General features: G+C 39.2%; 1 protein-coding gene across 1 annotated transcript; it reads left to right on the top strand.

Annotated features, from left to right (window-relative positions):
- The first annotated feature begins 1,419 nt into the window (after positions 1 to 1,419).
- On the top strand, positions 1,420 to 20,281 carry adam28 (ADAM metallopeptidase domain 28). The gene is made up of 23 exons (XM_087848963.1): positions 1,420 to 1,436; positions 3,660 to 3,731; positions 8,454 to 8,542; positions 8,673 to 8,749; positions 8,921 to 8,999; positions 9,186 to 9,262; positions 9,843 to 10,026; positions 10,148 to 10,210; positions 10,330 to 10,401; positions 10,531 to 10,700; positions 11,090 to 11,171; positions 11,737 to 11,870; positions 12,255 to 12,432; positions 15,413 to 15,502; positions 15,797 to 15,992; positions 16,078 to 16,183; positions 16,302 to 16,458; positions 16,551 to 16,631; positions 18,179 to 18,266; positions 18,366 to 18,471; positions 18,572 to 18,662; positions 18,739 to 18,882; positions 19,228 to 20,281. The coding sequence occupies exons 2-23, from the start codon at positions 3,674 to 3,676 to the stop codon at positions 19,258 to 19,260; spliced, it is 2,355 nt and encodes a 784-aa protein (XP_087705089.1). The 5' UTR covers positions 1,420 to 1,436; positions 3,660 to 3,673; the 3' UTR covers positions 19,261 to 20,281.
- Positions 20,282 to 23,981: the final 3,700 nt, after the last annotated feature.

Below are 23,981 nucleotides of genomic sequence, written 5' to 3'. Positions count from 1 at the left end.
CACGGTGGCACGGTGGTTAGCACTGTTGCCGCACAGCAAGAAGGTCCTGAGTTCAATTCCACCATCAGGCTGGGGTCTTTCTGTGTGTTTGCATGTTCTCCCCGTGTTTGTGTGGGTTCCCTCCGGGTACTTCCTCCCACTGTCCAAAGACATGCAGCTTGTGGGGATAGGTTAATTGGATAATCCAAATTGTCATTAGGTGTGAATGTGCGAGTGAATGTGAGTGCGAATGGTTGTCTGTCCCTGTGTGTTGGCCCTGCGACAGACTGGCGACCTGTCCAGGGTGTACCCCGCCTCTCGCCCTATGACAGCTGGGATAGGCTCCAGCGCCCCCCACGACCCTGAAAAGGATAAGCGAATGGATGGATGGATTATTTATTTTCAAGTCTGCTTTAAGTCATCAAATGATAAGTAAGGAAAGAGCCATTGATTCCTTACTTGTCATTGTGTCTCTCTGCTTCTCTTTCTCCTCACTCCCAACTACTGGTGGCATATGGTTGCTCCTCCCTGAGCCTGGTTCCTGGTTCTCACTATTGCCAAGTGCTTGTTCATAGGAAGGATGTTGGGACCTTGATGATCACTTTGGTACCCCTGATATGGAAATGTCAAAGCCTTTTTATTGGGGTTTTCATCATGACGTTTACTCAACAGCAGGTTGAGTCATTACTTCTGGGTGATGGAGTCACAGCTGTTAGGTCAGCGTATTGTATCCTCAGTGGTTCACAGAATGACACAATCACTGGTCTGATTAACAGTGATTGATTCTGTGATCAGTGTCTCTCATGCCACACAGTTGTCCTTTTAATCTGTCAGTTAAAGATGTATATTTGTTCCACTGGCAGCTCTGTACAACTGTGTGTTCAAATTGAGAAAAAGTACTGCCATAAGTAGTTTCTTCCTACAGGAAGAGGAAGGATGTTTGATTACTTAACTCATGCTGTCAGTGATATGAACATGTTGTGAATCAGCACAATTTGTTCTTGGCCCTGACACAATTCTGGCAAAACCTATTTGAAATATTGGTGATGCATCAAAAAAATTTCCATTCTTCAAAATGTTACTTACTGCACTGGTTAGCTTGATAAGAGGCTAATATGTGCTACTCTTGGTTTAGTAAGCATAAGATGATTCTAGTGGTCAAGACATCCAGACTGAATCTAGTATTGGCTGCAGCTGCTGTTCAGGGTCATCTCCTCTTACAGAAATATGCCGCCTGTGACTTGAAATTTTTTTAAGAAAGAGGACAGCCATATCTAATAAACTGGGAAAGGGGTGAGTGTAGATTTTGTTCATGTTGCCAAAAACGTGTTCTTTCATGTTAGTACTGTAGAAAAACTCCATGGGGAGCAAATTCTGATGAGCATGCTGCATCAGCTGGGGACTCAAACGTTACAGGATCTTCCACTTAAGACTGTTTGGTGTCTACTCTGACCAGTGTAAGTGCTTTACAGTAAAAGCCACATTTGCTCTTTTGGCATTTACTTATACAGTACACGCACATATAGCCAATTTAGAATAATCCGTTAACCTAACATGAACATATCTTTGTATTGTGGAGTGCCAATTGGAAACCCAAGCAAGCACAGGGACATCATGCAAATTCCACCCAGAAGTGTTCCTTCTCACACTGAACCTTCTCACCTTGTAGCAAGAGTATTAACTGATGCATAACTGTGCCAACGCCAAACAATGACTCAGTTTGATATTGATGTTGAAGAAATTACATGAACAATTTCATGTTGTCTGAATAATACTTCCAGACAGCGATCTTTGAGAGTGATGTATTAGACGACAACCTTGAAGTGGTTAGTATCAAGTATTGAATCTTAATAAAGCTGTGACTTTCATGTCATGAAGCATTTTATCATTACAAAATTAATCTCTGGCTTCATTTTAAAGATTTATTGTCTAACACTTACAACTGCTGTTTCTCACTTTTGGGTTAAGTCACCTCAGTCACTATGAGACAGTCATTCACTTTGGTGGTTTTAGTGTCAGTGAATGGAACTTCATAAATTAATGAGAGTCATAAAAATTACAAAAAACCTTTTTGTTCCTAAGATGTGCATGGACACAAATCTAGCCAACCCATAGCTACTCCATACACAGACTGTCACCCGAGTTTTTGTTGATGTTCACTTAGCTCAGACCTTCCCAAAGTGTGGGGCCCGCCCCCTAGGGGGGGTTGCAGAGCCATTGCAGGGGGGGTCGCGGTATGAAGGGGGGGACAAAACGCTTGGACACTGCTAGCACGGGGCAGCCACAGAAATGCAAAGCAGGAGATAAAGCATCGCTGAATATGTTTCCAAACCAACTTCATTCTAAGCCAAAGACTAGAAAATATGGTGAAGCATATCTGCCCTGCACAAGTACCAAGGTAGGTCTCCCCTGCAGAATTGGTTTTCCCTGTGTCGGGAACAGCACTGGGCTCTTAAAATCACGGACAAACAGTATCCCACATTCTTGATTTTTAGTTCTCCTGACATTTTGGAATGTTAGCTCTGTGTACAGTAAAGTTACAGCAGGATACAAATAATATCAGGCTGATCCTGCCACGATTTGTTCCCTCGGTTCATATCACGGACAAACAGTATCCCACAGCTGTTTGTTTTTAAACCCATTTTGCACAGAGAGGCATTTTTTGAAAACTGTATTGATAGCAATGTTGAATATTATTACACAGGAAAAAAAAAAAACTACACATAAAATAATCACACCGTGATGCCTCTGCCTTTGTAATTGGAGGGACAGTAACTGCACGTGTATATGTAAGCCTGTAAAACCTGAAAATAGTCAGATTAAAAGTATTTTGTCTCTATCTGCCATTCTGCAATTCATCTCACGTAAACAATAACGTGGTGCGAAAAAGGCACATACCTTTCACGTTGGGTACTGAGGAACTCTGTATTCCTCGTCCACACTAAACACAAAAAAGGAGTTTTAAAAAATATCAGTTTTCGGTGATTCGAAACGCCGTTTACGTGTGGACGAAACAGCTGCGTTTTCAAAAATACCCGCGTAGGTGTGGACGTAGCCTAAAAGAGTTAGTAGTTTATTTTCTTACTACCTGTAATTTATTGCAGATTACTTGTATTTGCTTAATTGTTTACTAAATGTTTGAGGTGTGAAATAAACCGCAATGGAGCAAAGTATGGGTGTGTGTGGTTGGAGGATGAGTTTGTGCGTGCGGGAGGGGGGGGGCGAACATTTTTCTTGTAGAGCTTACAAGACACTTAATATCTATATTTGGAAAAAACTGTGAAACTTTATGATGTTTCTACATAAGAGTGACAAGTGCGACAACGGAAACAGCAAAGCTGAAACCACAACACACAGTGAGTCATACTGCTTATTTAAGGAGAGGTATTTTAAGTATCATTCATAAAAAAGGTGGGAGGTTTACAACCTCATTCCATGTACATGTCTAAATGACTATTGATAAAGCTTAAGGTTTATAGGATGTGAAAATTTGCCACTTAATAATTAAGTAAGAGCATGGAGCATGTTCTACATGTCACAACACAAGCAGTGGCGTGTTTGAGCCAGTTTGTAGAAGTGAATGTTTGTAAGAGGTATCAAGAGGTAGGCGTGGTTAACAGAACAGGAACTCCTAGTTTATAAATTCTCATTACAATGCTGGTCTGCTCTGTTACTCTCAGTTTGCACTTGGACAATGACACGAAACCTCCTATTGTGGGTCCTCATCCTATATGCCTCTCTCAAGCTCTCCGGTAAGTCACTGGATACTTTTACCTCCACTAGCACACTGGCTACTTAATAACTAAAACCTAGTTTTGTCCTACCTTCTGTTTATTCAAACCTCTACCGGTGGCAGGTTTCTTTTCCTCAAGTAGTCCTCTAAATCTCCCTAGCCAAGGACGATGTGTTTTGTCCGGAATTAAAGACACTATGCTTTAACTCTGGTCTGTTTCATGTTTTGTGCTCAGATGAATTTGCCTCTCAGCCCTTTGCATTTGTTTACTAGACATGTGATTATAAAGGGAGCATTAAAACACAGTGTCTGTGGCTCACGCCTGTTGAAAACACCTTCTATGCACACTCATTAGAAAGAGAAAGAATTACTGTAAACACACTGCTAGTTTTGTGACGCTCCCTCAGAGGTAAGTTATGGAAAACAACAAAGCCAACACCCTCTCAGGTGCTACTATGTACCAGGTTATCAGGTAACTGTGACTCAGAGTGACTTAATCATTTATTCCAGGCAGGTTTTGCAGACTGGGAAATACAATCTTGAGTCACAAATGTTCTTGATGAAGCAAAGGACTTTGATTTTGTAAATGTTTCTCCACAAAGTGAGAAGAGAATTAAGCAAAAGAAAAAAAGATGAAAATAATGATTAATCATTTAATTAAATATTCTGCATCTGGTTCCTGGAGCAAGTTATGGTACAGAATGATCAGAAATTTACAGAACTGGCTACTGGGTGGGAGTCTTAGTCAAGAAAAACGCTACACTGTGAAGGATGATTTTATGAGAAAATCTGGAATGCAGAAATAATTCCCATAAAAGGAACTAATAACATTTTCTAGCTAAAGTTGAAATCAAAGAACTCTTTTACAAATGTGATTATAATTTGAGAAGTTGCCCTTTGATTTAATCACACTACTTCTGCTCTGTAAATCACACCTGGTTTCCACTTTGTTTTATGTCAATACCAGTAATAATTGAGTAAAAAGCCCCACTTTGTGAATGTGATGTGGAACATTCTGTTAAATACTGCATGGATTCATGAGTTAGGGCAAAAAATAATCATCTGATGTCAATTCTATTTTTGAGTTCAAGTGGACATTTGTGTCAGGTTTCACAGAATTCCCTCCAGGCTCTCAACAAATAAATCTCCATTATGAGAAGCTTATATTCATGGTGCAGGATAACGCAAAGATGGTGGTAAAACCCTAAAACGGCCTCTTGGTAGCCTGGGGGGAAAAATCAGAAAGCAACCTCGGCACCACCCGTTACTGCAGGTTAGGTAGTATGTCAATATTTCTATGTGGACAATAAGAAACTATAGCCGTGAGCTTAAAAAAAATATGAATTCTGCCAACATTAGTCTCCTGCTAAAACCAGGCAAAGACCCTTTATTTCCCTCAAGCTATCATCCAATATCCCTTATAAATGTAGACCTCAAAATAATCTGCAAAGCCCTCTCAAAAAGATTAGAGAAAATAACCCCCCTCTTAATTCATCCTGACCAAAGTGGTTTCATAAAAGGTAGGCACTCATCAACAAACGCACGTACTATTACTTAATTTAATAGACTACTCATACAGTAAAAACATTGAAACCACAATATTATCTCTAGATGCAGAAAAGGCGTTTGACAGAGTTAACTGGAAATTTTTATTTGCAAATTTACACAAATTTGGTTTTGGAAACTCTTTCATAAACTGGCTAAGAATGTTATATAATTCCCCAACAGCATGTGTCAGAACCAGAGATGGGCAGTAACGCGTTACTTGTAACGCGTTACTGTAATCCGATTACTTTTTTCAAGTAACGAGTAAAGTAAGGGATTACTATTGCAAAAACGGTAATTAGATTACCGTTACTTTCCCGTAGGAACGCTGCGTTACTGCGTTACTAAAACCGTGATTTTCTTGCGATAATGTCTCATGACAGTGACGTAAGCGAGTGTGATGTTCGTGACAACAGCTGTGTGCAGATCAACAATGGATAATATATCGAGTGCGGGAGAGAGTATGAGCGTGCAGCGTTTAAAGCGTGGAAGTACTGACCTTACTTTGAGTTTGATTCCGTAAAAAGTGACAAAAACATTAGTGTCCGCTGTGCGTGGGAAGAAAACTTCTTTTTACAGCGAAAAACCCCCTAAACTTCCAAGCAAGCACCGAGTAGCTACGACGTAATGAGAAACTCACAGAGAAACTGCGGTATCCTTCCACTGACCGCTGCGGCACACCTGCACCAGGATAAACCTCCGCCTACTCTACTCCTGCTTTACAGGTGAAAATAGAGCAAAAGGACCGCTAGTCTTTGACTTTTGACTATTTTCTGCTGTGTTTTACTTTCCAGCACATAAAATTTTTATATATATATATATATATATATATATATATATATATATATATATATATATATATATATGCTGGAATGTGCAGAAAATAGGTTTAAATGTAAACTAATTTCTTCAAGTCAGAGAATGGTGCATATAATTAAAATTTTGCTTCATGCATAAAGTTAAAAGATTAAAACTAACAAAACAAGTTTTAAAAAGAGACTTTTCCATTTGATTACATTTTGTATGATGGATTATGTAGAAAAAGTAGAATTGGGCTGAAAGATCTATCGCTTTATCACCTATTCAGGTTGTAAATCATGTTTTTAAAAAGTAACTAAGTAACTAAGTAATTAATTACTTTTGAAAATAAGTAATCAGTAAAGTAACGGGATTACTTTTTTGGGGAAGTAATCAGTAATTAATTACTGATTACTTTTTTCAAGTAACTTGACCAACACTGGTCAGAACAAATGACCAGACATCCTCCAGCTTCTGTCTCCTGAGGGGCACCAGACAGGGATGCCCACTCTCCCCTTCACTGTTTGCTATTTTTATCGAACCACTACCAGCAGCAATTAGACAGGCTACAACAATTAAGGGCATAAAATGTAAGAACGTAGGACATAAAATCAGTCTCTATGCGGATGATGTGTTACTTTTTCTCCAAAACTCACAAACCAACCTTTCTGAGGTAATTACTCTAATAAACTGGTTTTCAAGAGTTTCAGATTATTCAATTAACTGGTCAAAATCTACAGTTCTTCCAATTAACTGCTCCTTCCATAATTCTTCTCCTGCCCCACTACAATCTGGAAATATTAAATATTTAGGTATTAATGTCTCTCCTAAGCTTTCAGACTTAACTAAATTAAACCACATCCCACTTCTAAAGAAAGTAGAAGGCAATCTGACTAGATGGAAATCTCTACCCATATCACTCATGGGAAGGGTCGCCAGTATAAAAATGATGATCTTGCCAAAAATAAATTACTTATTTTTAATGATCCCGAACAAACCATCACAAGATTGGTTCAGATCTCTGGATTCGTATATTTCTAAATTCCTTTGGAAAGATAAACCCCCACGTATAAGCTTAAAAATGCTTCAAAGAACCAAGGATAAAGGAGGATTAGATCTGCCTAATTTTCAACAATATTTCTTAGCCAACAGGCTTCAGTTTATCTCAGGATGGTTAAAACGTACCTTCTTAGATGAGCCCTGGCTAGATGTTGAACAGGCACTATGCAATAATCTAGAGATTTCAGACCTACCATTTATTAGCTCAAACATCAAAAGACACAAATGCTTTAAAAGCATCAACATCAGCTCTTCTCTGACAGCATGGTGGGAGTTTCTAAAAATAGCGGCGTCTTCATTAATCCCATGCAGACGTACACCTATCTGGAATAACCCTGACATATTACAAAACAATAATATGATTAATTTTCCAGAATGGAGTTGTAAAGGAATTAAATACTTAGAACATATAGTAGAAGGAACAGACTTTATTCCATTTGACAGGCTAGTTATACAATATGGGATCAACAAGAAAAGATTTTTAGAATATCAACAAATTAAATCCATAGTAAAAAAGAAGTTTAACCTCAGTTACACTTAGCTAGATTAACGTGATTGTGTTGTGTTTAGTATGTTGCTCTGTTGTTGTTTTTTTGCTTGTTTTTTCTTCTTTTTCTCTCAACAGGTGATCCAGGAGATTTTTTTTCTCTTCTTTCTCTTTTTAAGTGCCCTTTCTCACTGTCCCTCTTCCCTTCTGTTTTTCTTTTCCTTCATCTTTCTTTCTCCCTTTCCTATCCCTCCGTCATGTCTGTCCCGTCTGTAACAACTGAAAATAAAATAAAATAAATAATAACAACAAAGATTGATCAAATGGACCAATACGGCAAGGCCGTGATGATTCATTTGGCAAAGTAAATCCATTGGGTATCCTTGTTAGTCTTCAGACAACAATTCTGACGGCTCAGAATGGTTCACCTCTTTCTCCAGGGGACATGATTGCGAAAGTATTCATGTGACTAACTTGGTATAAGGATATAAACTTTCTGTTTACAAAAGGCTTTGTTACCAGGAATGAGCCTTAAAAACTTGAGAATGTAACTTTAATCAAATGGTTAAAGTCACGATGATCACATGTTTGCAACATAAATGACATTTGGAATGGAATGTCAAATTATGTAGTCAGGTTTGGGGTTTTTTTGTTGTTTTTTTGGTTTGGTTAAAAATAAATAGATACATAAAACTTATAGAAAAGCAGGATGTAAACAGACGAGATTAGTTAGCACAAATAATGAAAGCAATGAGTTAAGCATTCGACTAATTACAAAATAGACCCTGTTGACACTAGCATCCAAAATTAATATCCTTCTTCTAATTACTCATATGTGATTCACTTCCACAGGAAGCCATGGTCCTGAATTTGAGGAGGGAAAGCACTATGAGGTGGTTCGACCGGTCAGACTTCACACAATCAGAAAAAGACACACAGAGGTTTCTTTTCTTTTCTATTTTAAATCCTGTGATGTCAATCAAATCAGCTGCTGTTTTTCTCCTGATTATGATAAATGAAAAAATAAAAATGAATGACTCAAAGCAAAATTTCCTGTTTTTTTGCCCACAGTACCACAGACCAGACACTCTTACGTATGCAATGACTGTGGGCGGACAAGACATAGAAATGCAACTCGAAAGAAATAAGTAAGTTTTCACTTCCCTAAACCTGTGTGTCTGTGCAGTGTGAGGAAATAAGTGGACAAATGGATATACAAGTAATGTATAAAATCAAAATAAGCAATTTTTTTTTTTGAATAAACTGGAATTAGACTCACTCTTCACATCAAATGCTATTCTTTATCTTTCTGTATTTAGTGAATTACTTACCAAAGATTACACTGAGTCTTACTACCAAGAAGATGGGACTCGAGTTACCACAGTACCGAATGACATTGTAAGTGTTTGCATTCGTAGACAAACTTACCTCAAACTTACAGCTGTAAAATTGCACATTTTACTAGATTTAAAACGATTCAAAGGCTTTTAAGGCTGTTAGTGAATGCTGGAGACATAAGCAGATGAAAAGAAAGTTACATGTTGTCATTTAATAACACAGTCACCATTTTCATGTCCTTGCCAGGATCACTGCTTCTATCATGGGAGGATTGTGAACGACAGTGAGTCATCTGTTAGTATCAGTACTTGTGATGGACTCAGGTAAGCCACTGTCTTTATCTTTGCTTTATTTAAACTGTCATGACATCTTTCCAAAGCAATACCCACCCATGCTGTATGTCATAATAATCCAAATAACCTCACAGTTTCATTCCTTTGTTGTATTAAGCCACAAAGCCAAGTAACCAGTTTTTGTATTTGCATAACGCATTAAATTAATAATGTTAAATCTTCATATCAGATGAATAGATTTCAGGCTACCTTGGTTCACCAGAAGTTGTGCAAATACTCTCATTACTTTTTAGATGTTAACCTTATCCTAACCCTCAACCAAACCTTACCTCACAGTGACTCTAACTTTAATTAAACCTAAACATTACATTAACATTAACATGTATAATGATTAACATGATGTCAGCATGTTAAAGTTCAGGAAAACAAAAACAAAAATGCTAAAAGCCATTAAAATCACACTGCAATAATAACAATCTTGAAGTGAAAACAACACAAGAGAAAGTTTGGCCCAAATAAGTCTTTAGATGACAGTGGCTAGGTTCCTGAGTTGAGTCAGCCTCAAAGCAACATCTGAAAAATGAGAGCTAACCAGCATGATTTGGTTTAGGGGTTACTTCAGAACATCTGCTCAAAGGTACCTGATTGAGCCACTATCCAGTGATGATGAGGGGGATCATGCAGTGACGGCTTTTAATGAAAAGAACTTCACGCCTGCCGTGTGTGGGGTCACTAACACCAGCTGGAGTGACGACTATGAACCTCCAACAAGCCGCAGCCGCTCTAGATCAGGGGTAACACAATTAGTTTTGTTCTCTGAAACCTTTTAGGTCTTCAAACTATCTCAAGTTAAATGTGACAGAGTTTAAGTAGACATGCCCAAAAGTCTTCATTTGTGTTGTTCCTTTTCTTCAGGGTATTTCTATTGTACAGCAGCGGAAATACATTGAGCTCGTCCTGGTTGCTGATAACCGCGCGGTAAAATTAATCTTCTTTTATAACTTTTATAACTTTTCTCCCCTTGGTTTGCAAAATTTAATTTCTATAAGATAAACTGCTGAGAAGCAGGATGAGAAATTTGTCTTGTGGTGTTTCAGTATGTGAAGATGAACATGGATCAAAAGAAGATGAGACAGAGAATATTTGAGATTGTCAACTTTCTCAACATGGTGAGTCTGTTTTTTTGCTATTTCTATACAGATTCCATACCAACACAGACACACTGTACTACATACTGTTCTGCAGTAGCTGCTAGCAGTTGGAGTATAATGCTACATCCCCAATGTTGTCTTCTTCAGGTCTACAAATCTGTGAGGACCTTTATTGCTCTGGTGGGGTTGGAGATATGGACGAATGGTGACCTGATCTCTGTGACCCCCCCAGCAGGAGAAAGCCTGGATGCTTTCATGAAGTGGAGAAACTCTGAGCTGGTGACCAGGATAAAACATGACAATGCACATCTTATAAGGTATGAATAGATTCTATAAGTAGAATCAGTCAGACTCAAATCATGTGGAGCAAAATGTCTCATACTTTCAACAGTAACCGAGCAGGAAAGAGAAAACAAATTTCAGAAATCTGAGTTGTGAGTATCCATATTTTTTTCTCCCAGGTTAAACCGGCCTGACACATCAGCTTAAGAGGTTTTAAACTTCCACATAACGCTCGTGTAACTTGTGTTTTATACACAAGATACAACCACAAGCAGATTCATTATTGAATCTTAAGTAAGAATGTGCTTGAATGTTCACAGTAGCTAATCTATTCTAATCTAATCTAGTAGTAGCTAGATTAGTGAGTAGATGGATGATATGAATCCTGTATATGAATTTAAGACTTTCTGATCTTCTCTTTCAGTGGTATCAACTTTGAAGGAACAACTGTGGGTCTTGCTTTCATCGGGACTCTCTGTTCTGGTCACTCTGTCGGCGTAATACAGGTGAGGTGTTCATGCTTCCCAGATGATGTATCTCACTGACTTCATAACTTATGCCCTTGCTTCATGCTGTGGTAAATGTGAATTTTGGAAACATGTTCCTAAATCCATTTAGTTCAGTCATTCCTTTGCCCCTCAAAAATCAACTTAATTGTTTATCTGATACTTTGATTAATGACCAAATACCAGAGAAAACAAATCACATTTCCATCACTTTATCACTAACATGTAGTGACCACTTCCTGCTAAAAGAGAAAAACTAAGTTAAATTATGATCTAGAACTAGACTCAGTCTACAAAGTCTTCTTTGCACATTTGAGATGCACACATCTCCATAAGTGCAACGTGGAAAACTCATTCTTTGACTAATCAATCATTTCTCACAAAATCCTTTTCCTCCTTACTGCACATGTAGACCACTACACTAACTCTGTCAATAGATCCATGTAGTCTGAAAGTCCCGACTGAATAGACTGAGAAAATGTTAAAACTGAGACAAACATGTGTTGCTCTGTCTTGCTGTTAGTAAATTTTTGCTGCTATTTCTTGTGCTTAATTTTTTTCTTAGGATCACAGTGATGCAGCCATAGCAGTAGGAGCAACACTGGCTCATGAGATGGGCCACAACCTGGGCATGAACCACGATGACTCCAGTGGTTGTTTATGTTCTGACGAAAGCTGCATCATGGCAGCAGCCCTCAGGTAAGAAAAGCTGATTTGAAGCATCCTTCAAGTTGAATGCAGATTCTTTCTGTTAGCAAATAAATTCAGGCTATAACAAGTGACCGTAAATAAACATTTACGAGCCTTACAAACCTCACTAAATGTTTTGATCATCATAACATGTTTCATTTGGTACAACAACATAATAACTGTGTGTATTGGGAGCAAAAAGGAGGTCAGCTGGTGCAGCTCTTAATGTCACATGGCTATGAGACTGAAGAACGTGTGTGAGCATGTTTGGTGCGTACGTGCTGTATATGTACCACCATACAGCTATTGTGCAGCCATGTCTCCCTAGTGTCAGACACTGATAAAGATAACACAAAAAAAGATAATAATAATAATGTGTTTGTTCCTTTTCAGCTGGAAAACTCCTCGAAGCTTCAGTAGCTGCAGCAGCAGCAACTATGAAAAGTACCTAACAAGCCGCAGCCCCAGCTGTCTGCTAAACAAACCAGACTATAAGAGTGTCGTGGCTCCCGCGGTCTGTGGAAATGGCTTCAAAGAGGAAGGAGAGCAGTGCGACTGTGGTTCGGTGCAGGTAAGTAAGCACATCAGCTGCTTAAAAGTTTTATTGTGTAGCAAGTTGATCTGTTCTACAAGCTGTTGGTGATCTGATCTGGTGAGTTTTATTCATTTAACAGCAAAACACAACAACAACTGTCTGAAGGGACTATATTTTCTAAGATAAAGATCTTATAACAACACAGCTAAAACCCCAACAATCAAATAACTGCTTATGAGCAAACATTTGGCAACAGTGGGAGCGAAAACCCCTTTTTAACAGGAGGAAAGCCCTCAGCAGCCTAGGCCTATTGTAGCTCCACAAACTTCTCTTTCTTGATGTCTTGCTCACCTCTCACTTACAAAGACTAGTTTGATAAACAGTGTAGCAAGTACAAATGTATTTATTACTATTATGCCATGATTCTGATCTGTGTCTGTGCATGCTCAGGTCTGAAAGGCTTCTGCCTTACAGCTATTGATTTCTCAGAATGGAATTCAGCTCCATGTTTCCTTTGTCTGATCTTGACTCTTTAATGAGGTGCTTGCTCTAAGACAAAAAAAACCTTCTGATGCACACCAGATATGGACCTTCTTCGAATGGGCCTGAGCCTGTGCATTCAGACAGATATTGATTTTTTCAAGGCCCAGCATTCAACTGACTTCTACCAGAAGCTGAAGAACTGCTGATTTTTTTTTCTTTTTTGCAGTATTACTTGGAGTATGTGCTTATGTGTTGTCTTAACACTTTTGTGTAGTGTTAAGACTATATCTATAGAATGACAGTGATAGTGTAGCTGAACAGAAGTTATTGTTTTAAGTGAACTTCCGTGTTATGCAAACACTTTGGATTCTTTTTCCAGTGTGTCTGACAACAGTTTTTTGTTCGCTTGCGATGTGTAACAGCTGAACAGCTTGTGGTTTTCAGTGAGACGAACATTCCAGTCAGAGTGATGTTTAGACCTGTTTTCACCTCTGCTGGAATTCAACAAGGAAAGATCATTAGAAGGAACTGAACGTGATTTATTGATGTACAAAACAGTATTCAGTGGTGTTTATAGATTCGACTCTGATGGCCCATCACAGCAGAACGGAATCCAAGCTATGATGCTAATTAGTGCAACAGCACAAACTACCATCATCAAAGCAGCATGGTGAGTGAGAAAATTGTAAGATGGTTCCAGATAGCGAAGAGAAAGTGCGAAGCAGACTAAACACTGAAACTGTGATAAGGCTCAAGGGAGAAAAGGCATGAGTGTGGACTGGAGAGAGAAGCAGAGCCTGTAGGCTCAAGGCTGCTGTAGGCCAGAAGAGCAAGCATAGATCCTGCGACAAAGCTGAGAGCTGTCAAAGGGCAGAAGAGAGCAAAAACAGGCAATGGTACATTAATGCATTGAGATCACTTTAATTATTTGTAGAGCTCAGTACTTGCGCAGTACATGAGCATCTTGGTGACCAACATGACTGGGGGAGGGGCAGATTCTGGCCTAAGCAGGTCGGACTCTGGGAAGTATGCCTCATGTATCTGAAACTAAAAACAGGTCATTCGTCAGCTCGCAGCTTTCACCTAGTTTTACGCATGACCCTGCTGAAAACTGTAAAACCAACAAAATGTGTTGATGATTGTATGAGTGTGATGAGTTCACTGATCCACTTCTGCACTTAGAGAAAATGTCTCTCCTGTTTGTTTCCTATTTTGCTTCTGGAATCTAAGATATATTTTTCTTTTTGTCCTCAAATCTCATCCTGGGAACGGCAGCAAGAAGCAAATTAAATTGGACTTTACCTTTCAGTATTCCTGAATTCTTGTGCATAGAAGAAACACTGGAAGCTGGGAAGTTAAAGATGGCCCAGGGAGGAAACAATGTTGCAGAGGCCAGTGATAACAGAAACCAACGTGTGGAGACTCAAGCAGCACTCCCAGGGTGGAATGTTGGCTGATTAAGACATCTGTATGCTGTTTATGCTTCCCATACAGACGATGGTGATGCCTGATATGGAAAGGATTGTAAAAGCAGTTTGTTGGGGAGAGTGACAGAGTATGCATTTTAACATCCCCATAGACTACCAATGCAATGGGGATTAACTCACTTGGGGACCATAGACAGTATGAATGGTAAACATTGTTTTAGGTGTTGTGTGAAGTCAAAGCTGCATTCTTTTACTGGCCCTGTTGAGTCCATAGGAGAACAGCCCTGACTTCTTTGAACACTTCCTGATGAGTTTACGGACTCAGTCACTCATTCCACGTCATACTGAACAAAACACGGTATCCTTTTTGCAAACTTTGTTTCTTTTATGGAGCGCAACCCCAGATGTGCTCACTGGATAATAACTGATTGAAAAGCCCAAACGAGCACGTGACTTCACAAGCACATCGAGTCCTCACTCGCCCCAGCTGGTTTCAAAACACTAGGATGTGCAAATGCGGATGATGTTGGCTCTTTCGACCACAGGGGTGTTGCAATAAGCAAAAACAGCTCGTTGTGTCTTAAATGTTTTTTGATTACCAAAGTCTTTCTGTTGCTAGGTGGTACTTTGAGATGAAATCTATTGAATATGGCAGCTGTGTCGCACAGAAGTTTGGGGTTTTTTTTTTTTCCTTGACTGTGGTTATATTGAAAAAACAGATTTTAAATGATAAGTTTGTGGTATTTTGTTTACAACACTTTCTGGCATGTTTGTACTTCAGACTCTATAATGGTCTTATACCACAAAAGTTTCTGAAAATCAAGAAATAAGGAAGTAGAAAGTAGAAACTGAGAACAGTGATTATAGACTATATTGGTGACACTCGACATTGCTTTTAGTAGTTTGAACATTGTGATGTGTGATCATGAGGCCAGCAGACACCCACAGTGGAAATCATTCATCAGGTTCTTTTCTATGTGTCAATAAACCTTCAAACCTAGTGATAAAGATTCCTCACGGGAACAGAGCAAACAGATGTTTAGATGCATCCCAGCAGTAAGACCTAACAGCAGCCTGATGAGTTCTAATGTATGTTGTCCCCGTAGGAGTGCACCAATCCCTGCTGCAACGCCACCACCTGCACCCTGAAAGAGGGTTCACAATGTGCTGAAGGCGAGTGCTGTGAGAACTGTAAGGTGAGTCAGTAAGAAGACAGATCAGTGTAACTAACTGGTGTCCCTTATTTTCATCCCTGGAAGTCTCTCCTCTGGCTGTAGTGATCCAGTTGTTTGCTCAGCTACAGTCCTCAAGTAATTAGAGAATCTTGCAAATGTTTGAACCAACACCACAGTATGGCATTTTAATCTTTTGTTTACAGTGCTCACGCAGTCAGAGTGTTTGACATAGCGCTGGAATTTGTAATCATATAACACTTTAAGAAAAACAATGTTTCAGATAACTTACACGTTGATGAAATATGCTCGGCACAGATCTTGCCTACCGCCAGACAGTGCCGCGCAAAGCAGGATGACTGTGATCTGCCAGAGTACTGTGATGGGATGAGCACGACCTGTCCGGAGGATGTGTTTGCTGTGAATGGGCTCCCATGTGATGGAGGCCAAGGGTACTGCTACAACGGTCAGTGTCCACAGAGACCTAAGCAGTGTGTCAAGATGTATGGATCAGGTGAGTATCCTGCCAATACGCATATGGATGTATGTGAAAGTCATATGGATAGTTAGGTTTTTATGCAATCTCCTGCTGCTATCAGATGCTAAAGAGGCCAAACAAGGATGCTATGACCACAACACCAGAGGAGTCTTCTATGGCTTCTGCAAACGCCCCTCAAAAGATCAGTTCATCCCCTGTCAGAAAGCGTGAGTCCCAGTAGAACGTACAGGGCAACAGTTGCTCTGCAGCCGGCCCTTATTTTGATTCTTCATTCTTCATATCAACCAAACATGATGAGAAATAAACACAGTTTTTCTTTTGCAGAGATGTTCTTTGTGGAAAGCTCTTCTGTGAAGGCGGTAATGACAACCCAAACTATGGCCAGATGGTCGCCATCGGCACATGCAAGGCAGCGTTCTTCAAAGACATCACCGGTGACGAAGTCCAGGTGGAAACGGGGACTAAATGTGGAGATGAAAAGGTAGCAGACTTCCTGAATCCACTTTTTGCTTACTGCATCTACAGTGTAGAACAAAATAAAGTTAAATATATGTCTGACTTGTCTTTTCCAAGGTGTGCAGCCAGAATCAGTGTGTGGATCTGCAGACGGCATACAGAAACACCAACTGTTCAGCAAAATGCCCAGGCCATGCTGTGAGTACATGATGACACCAAAAACTCATCCATTGAGGTGGAACTGATTTATAACAGTTTTGTGCTGGACTGTATCTTCTGGTATTTTCATTATTAGTTCATCTGTTTTCAAGAAGTTATTAAGAGGAGAAGCTGCGTACCCTCATAGTTGTGAACAGGGTTCTAAAGCTTTTAAAGACTTTAATGCCGCTAAGAGTGAAATTTAAGATCAACTTTACAAAATCAAAGGGTTAAAAGTAGTTTTTTTTTTATTTCTCACTGCAAATTTTAACTAAATCCTTTGCTAGTGAGGGGCAGCTAATCCAACATATCCATGTTTAAAATGTAGCTTATGTGTGAAAGGTGGATGGAGTCACTGTCATAGCCTGCACTGAGTTTTGGACTTAACGTATTATAACTTCAAGCTTAATGGGGTCATATTGATCATGTCATGTTTGCATTTTGGAGCCAAAGTAAAGTTGTAAGCTAACACTAGCATTTTGGTAAATGACCTGGATCCATGAGAGGTCTCACTCACTGACTCAAACTAATGGAAGTTTGGCCTAGCAGACAGATTCTGAGGTTAACTTTGTTTTCAAGGCTATATGCACACATTTTAATACTGTTAAATTGGTCAGTTTAGCACTGTGGTCTATCGTGATTGATAGCCAGCTTCAACCAGCCATTCAGCTGCAGCTTTTGGAATTTATCACTGCTGACTTTATTGTTTGGTCCCAGAGGTAACGACTTCTTAGAAATAAGGGGAAAAATGCATCATTTTGGAATTTTGTTAATATTCAGTGTATTTTGCAAATTTTAAACCCAGGATTTTACAGGATTTCCCCCCTCTGCCAAAAAATCTGTTTGATCTGTAGCAAACTACAACACAATAACACCATAAAATAATGATAAAATAAATAAAAATTGTGAAACATAACCTAAATATTTGGAGTGGATGTGATAACTACACCAATGGTGGCCATGCAGCTCCAGTAGTTTTAAAAGGTTTAGCCCTGTAAAGACAAAGACACCCTTCTAAGGCATCCCTGAAATGCTGATGTGAGATATACAAGACATGCCCAAACTTACTCATGTAGGCTTTTTTAGAACCACGTGTAAACATTTACAACTGCAGTGTGATTGCAAATATGCACTAAACAAGTGTCCAATTTAAAAAGAAAAAAATATTTTAAAAAAACAGATATAACAAATTGTTTCTTCGCTTTTTGAAATGTGAATGAAATGAGAAAAACTTGAAAACCTCTAAATATTTTTAATTTAACTTTATTTTATAAAATGGCTCAAGCAAGCAAAAACTCTCAGTTAATCATAATAACATAATTTAGCCTAGCATCTTATTCATATTTTACTTATAGTCTATGCAAAATGAAATAAAACTAACTAGAGTCAATTTGTCAGAAGCTTAAGCAATGAAATATACACTATAACTATATACTGGGTAAATCTAGTTAATTACATGCCACCAGTTATACTGGGGCTGAGTGTTTTATATTACTTAAATTCTACTTAAAGTCTAATAATGGCAACATCTTCTTTGTGCTTTCCAGGTGTGCAACCACAAAAGTGAGTGCCAGTGCGAGCCTGGGTGGATACTTCCTAACTGTGACTCAGTGGACACAGCTTTTAGTGGTACTGGTAAGAGTCATCTACTTCAGTCTACAGATTAAGTTCAATTTACTGTGTCATGTTGCACAACTACAACCCAAGCAAACTGATTTTTTTCTGTCTCTGTAGGAAAAACTATTGTCATTGCAGTCACGGTTACACTAGTGGTCCTAGGCATCATTGCTGCCATCGCAGGAATCATCTGGAAAAAGCGACAAAGTCCCATCCTGCCAACGTGAGTAATCATGACATTACTGGAGGCCATTGTACGCCTCTGTTTCTGCAAACTCGCCTCCATGAGGGTCGTCACCTGTTGATTCAATCTGTCTTTGCAGTGCAACAACTCAGAGGAAGCAGATAGCCGTGCAGAACCCGGTTTACCACGGCAAACAGCCTCCACCCAGTTACCCTGCATCAGGCCAACAGGTGATGTTCTGAGTGGAGCTGGAATTTGATCTAAAAACTGTTCCGACACATTTCTAATGACACCTGATATTTGTAGGCTGACAGACCAAAGCCTGAAGGACCTCCACCTCCACCACCTGCAGCGGGGACCAAACCCAAACCAGTCATTCAGATCCACAGAACTGCACCAGCTCCACCAGGGAACAAACCCACACCATCCAACTACACAGCTGTACGGCAGGTACCGGAGCTCACCGGCCTTTAACCAGTTTTCTTTACTATTTCAGCTGGAAAAAAAACCTTCCCCATAGATTAACCAGCAACTCTTTAATTTGATTGGATAACAAAAAAATCACATATAATTGGTTGCTTGTCTCCTTTGTTGGCTAGCTTTCCCAAAAAAATAAGTTAAAAGATGCTAAACCATTTCATAAAGTTAATGGTCACTTTACTAATTCTGTTCTCAGTGCTGTAAGTGATTCATTTTATATTACACACAGTCATCTGAAGATAAAAATAAACATAAAAATTAGCACAATGTCACTTTAACATTTTTGGACATATCCATCTCTCTTTTGTCCTCCAGGCTCTGAGGCCAGTTCCTCCACCAAAGGTCTGATGTCTGCGTGGTTCCATCTCTTAGCAGCTCTTATTGCTCTCAGTAGGAGGCAGCTGTCACTGCTTTCTCAGTGCTGAAGCAACATTTCAACAGTGACTCACAGATTGCACGAGGAGCAGGCCAGACTCTGATTGTTACTAGCATGCCATCCGCTGATGTCGTCATCGCTTTATATTTTCTAAGGCACTTTTTCATACTGCAGGGTTAGAGATACAGACAAGTATCTCTACTAGTGTTAGTATCTCTAACAAGCCAAGTGCAAGTACAGGCATCCCTGACTCTGAATGTGACTTACAACTCTTTTTATCACAGTAATGGCACAGAATATGAGTGTGTGTGTGCATGACCTAATGAAAATGTTATAACAATTTTCAGAATTTGTTACAGTTTCATATTTCATTTGTGTTTTTAAAATCCTTATAAATGTCGCTGACTTTGATGTGACAGTCAAAAATCGGAGTGCGATGCTCTGTTGCACCCTACAGTGCTCTACTTTAAAGTAAAGTGAATGCACTGAGAGAACTCAAAGACTGCACTTACCCCACCAGCTGAACATTATGAAGCACCTTAAACCATGCTTTCTCTCATGACACTGTAAAAGTTTGAGTTGTATTTATATTTTTATCTAAATGTACATATTTATCTACTTTGTTTACAAAATCAGACTTCTGCATGAGTAGAGAAAGAACAAAAGCATGATGCCAAATGAGCTTCTTATTGGTGCCTTTTTAGAAGCAGGACCACTAAACGTGTATACAAGATTAGGTCTCACATGCAAGTGATAAGACACATATCAATTTGCCACACCATTAAAATGAACGACTGTGATGTTTTTTAATGTTGATGTTGTAAAATTCTTCTTAATTCTTATATTGAAACATTTTGTTTTACATTTATTTGCATTATGGTTGTTTCCCAATATTTTTTTACTATAATATTGTCCTGCTGTATACTTTGTCCTATGCACTTACTTTGTAAAGCGGGACCATGCTGTACAATGATTAAATAAAATTGATTAAGTGACTAACAGATGAAGAACCTTATCCTGTTACACGGTGGCACATAATAAGGGCTGAGATCAATTAAATAGCAAGTGAATGGACAGTTCTTAAAGCTGATGTGTTGGAAGCAGAACAATGGAACAACAATGGAATGGAGCCCATCCCAGCTGTCAAAGGGTATTAGGTGGGATACACCCAGTGTAGGGTTTACACATTAAGAGAGAACTATTCACACTTTGAGCCAATTTAGAATCACCAGTGAACCTAAACGTGCTGTCTTTGCACTCTTGGAGGGTCCAAGTTGGCCATAAAGTGAGCAGGTTTCATCCGGCCATAAAAATACTTCAGTCAGATTCTGAAAATGTGGGAAAGTGAATGAAACGAGCTTTAATTCTTAAACAGTTTAGTGCAAAGCTTTTTTTAAACCCCTTGAATTCAAACTGGAGCTTTATATAAGTAAGAAGAAGTCTGTTTGGAGCAAAGATGCAGCCCAGATATGTTTTATCAGGATGTTTGCGAACTACGTTTTCTTCCCTTTACTCCCAATGCATCACAGCAGATGGCTGTCCCTCCCTGAGCCTGGTTCTGCTGGGGGCTTCTTCCTGTTAAAAGGGAGTTTTTCCTTCCCTATTAGGTGGTCGTCTGACTGTTGGGGTTTTTTCTGTATTATTGGGGGGTGGGGGGTGGGGGTTACATTATAAAGCATCTTGAGGAAACTGCTGATGTCATTATATAAATAAAACTGAATATGGTAAATGGTAAATGGCCTGTATTTGTATAGCGCTTTACTCAGTCCCTAAGGACCCCAAAGCGCTTTACACGTCCAGTCATCCACCCATTCACACACACATTCACACACTGGTGATGGCAAGCTACATTGTAGCCACAGCCACCCTGGGGCGCACTGACAGAGGCGACACTGGCCACCACCAGTAGGCACCGGGTGAATACATCAGAAGCACCAAAACATCACCTGTTGCCCACATAGAATAAGTCCTCAGATGATAGCTGATGGTTTGTGAGACTGATTCAGCCTCAAAGCAGCAAAAGTAGCATCTGAAAAATTACATTTAATCTTTAAGGCCTAAACTATGAAGTAATTGTCAGAATATTTCATTTCCTTTGTGTGTATATTAAGCCATTTAAAAACAACTTTGCATTAATTCATTTTTAATTTGCCTATATGAGTTAATTTGTATCACATTTGCTACATTCAGCTTTTTTGTTTTGTTTGTTTCTTAAAAATGTGTTGTGCAATTTTTTTTCTGTTTTTTCAGGGTGTGGGAGGATCAATGGAACTTGATACTAACATGATGGCGTAACAGGGTAACTGGTCTAACCTGGTTAACTGCTGTAATATCTGCACAGAGGTACCTGCCTGAGCCACTGTGCTGTATATGTATTATTTCTATTGTTCAGCAACAGAAATAACATGCGTTGTTCCTTGTTTCTGATAAGTAGGTAAAATTAGTTTTTTTTCTATAGTCTATTCGTTTCAACTTCATTTTAACTTTGTCAGCACAGTGTTTTTGCTATTTGTGGGTAAGTATCATCTAAGAAGGGCAGTGTCATCTAAGCTGATGCTTACAAAGCTCTGAGGACCTTTACTGAGGTGTTTCTCAACTGCGTATTCAGGTCACTTTGACTTTTTTTTGAAGAGCACCTTGTCTACCAATCAGAAGGCTGGCGGATGATTCCTGAGCTCTTTAGTCTGCATGAAGTGATCCTGGGAAACATGGAAGCCTTGATTTTCTAACATCCACGTCTTTTATCCTGTGCAAGGCGCACATGCAACATTACAGTCAAATTTATTAAATGTGTGCACTGGGCTATTATGTATGCCATCAGTATACTGCCTTTCCCCATATCTGTGTACAAGGATATATACTGACCTCCAGCTGAACTAGAGAAACTGGCCGGGTAGGCACAGCTTTCTAAAGTGTGAGGGAAAAATCACATTTGGACATGAAAATTGTTATGAAAAAATACCAACAACCTGCAAGAGACAGAAGAAAGCGAGTGGAGGACCGTGCTCCTTGTCCTCCACTTGCTTGCTGGGTATGAGAAACTCACTGCAATGAGAAAAAAGAAGAACAAAATGCAAATACTCCATCATCCACGGGACAGTGCCAAGAAACTGGACTGTAAGTGGTGACACCCAGCAGTGATAGCAGTCACAAGATACAGTGACATAACGAATATTGGAATATGTTTAAATTAACAAGCTATGGCCTACATTTTCCCATTTTAATGTTTTCTTGACATTTAATTTATTGATCTGTTCATTTTATTTATTTTATTTTTTAACTGCGATTATGAGCATTTTGCAGCCTATGGTAGTTTGGAAAACTGTAAATAATGACCTTCAGTTTAAAGATTTGTGCTTGCTCAACTACAGCCATCTAGTGGCTACTTGAGATATAAATATTTGAACCCACACTGCCATATTTCATTTTGAAAGCCCTCATCCTTTCAAAACTGTGCTTTCATTTAGACTCTTGAGCTTCACTGTGCACAGTGATCACCACAGTGAGTCTACAGACTTTGTGAAATGGCTTTAAAGTGAAGCATAACACATTTTCTGTCCAGCTTTTAGTCTATATTTTTTAATGAGTGGAACAACCTTAAATAAGATTAGACAAGATATATCTTATCTTATTTAAGATATTATCTAAGATTGTATATTTTACAGTTCTTTACAAACTTCTACGGGGGAGAATAAATATTTAACAACTGTTAAAAGGAAGGTGGTTGTAGTGAATTGGGGTTTGCAGAAGCTCTTTTCACCATTACAAAACAATGCAATACAACTGTGAGGCTACAGTTGTTGTGAACTGTCATCACATAAACTGAATTGAACTGCAAGCCATCATCTTCAACGCAACAGTAGTTTTTATCACCACTTAGCTACCTTTCAAAAACAGCCCAGCAAGCTTTAAACACAACACTGCTGTTGATTCTGTTCTTCTGGACGTAGCGTTTTCAGAGGGGGAAACGTTTCATCACTCGTCTAAGGGGCTTCTTCAGTCTCAGCTGACTGCAGGCTTCCCCAACCTTACAAGCAGTACATTTGCACAATGACTGAAACCAGCCCACTGAAGGAACAATGGGCTGTGAGGTCAGTTTTTATAATCATTAATATGCAAATTCTCATGACCACTGATCAGCAATCACTGATCAAAGCTCATTGATTACTGACATGCAATGAGCAATGTCAGTATTTAGAGTTTTTAAAAATCAAAACTGAGTTATTAAGTGTATGGTGATTCTGTGCTCTTCTTCTGTCTGTACTTCCACCAGGGGTCTGATATCTGACACAGAGCCCAATCCTAACAGCTCTTATAGTCGTCAGTAAGAGGCTGCTGTCACCAGTTTCTTCTGTGGTTTGTTTTTATGCAGTGTTGAAGCATCTAACTGGTTGCAGGAGGGACAAAATGGGCTCTGATTGTTACTGGCCTGCCGTCCACTGATGGCTTCATCACAGGGACTCTCTTTTTGCATTCTAAGGCACGGTTTGGTCTGCTTTGTTAGAAATAAGCACAACCCCTGAATGTGACTCATGATTTTTATTTTGTCCAGGTAAAGGCAGAGTATGACTGTGCATGACCAAATGAAGTCTGCTTTTACAATCTGGAGGCAGTTCTTTCTCAGAATCATATAAATATTTCAAACTGTTTTTATTGATGTGACTGTCTGAGTTTGATGCCGTGTGGTGCATTC

This window comes from Neolamprologus brichardi, chromosome 12 (genome assembly GCF_056152115.1).
Source record: "Neolamprologus brichardi isolate AB-2024 chromosome 12, ASM5615211v1, whole genome shotgun sequence".
Lineage (NCBI taxonomy): Eukaryota > Metazoa > Chordata > Actinopteri > Cichliformes > Cichlidae > Neolamprologus > Neolamprologus brichardi.
Note: the sequence above shows the minus strand (reverse complement) of the source record. Positions and strands in the feature narration are given on the sequence as shown.

What these genes read in the sequence shown, in the direction of transcription:
- adam28 (XM_087848963.1), top strand. Translation starts at nt 3,674, where the DNA reads ATGACACGAAACCTCCTATTGTGGGTCCTCATCCTATATGCCTCTCTC. An exon ending in TGCCTCTCTCAAGCTCTCCG is followed by an intron (nt 3,732 to 8,453) that starts GTAAGTCACTGG and finishes TCACTTCCACAG; the next exon opens with GAAGCCATGGTCCTGAATTT. An exon ending in CACAGCTTTTAGTGGTACTG is followed by an intron (nt 18,267 to 18,365) that starts GTAAGAGTCATC and finishes CTGTCTCTGTAG; the next exon opens with GAAAAACTATTGTCATTGCA.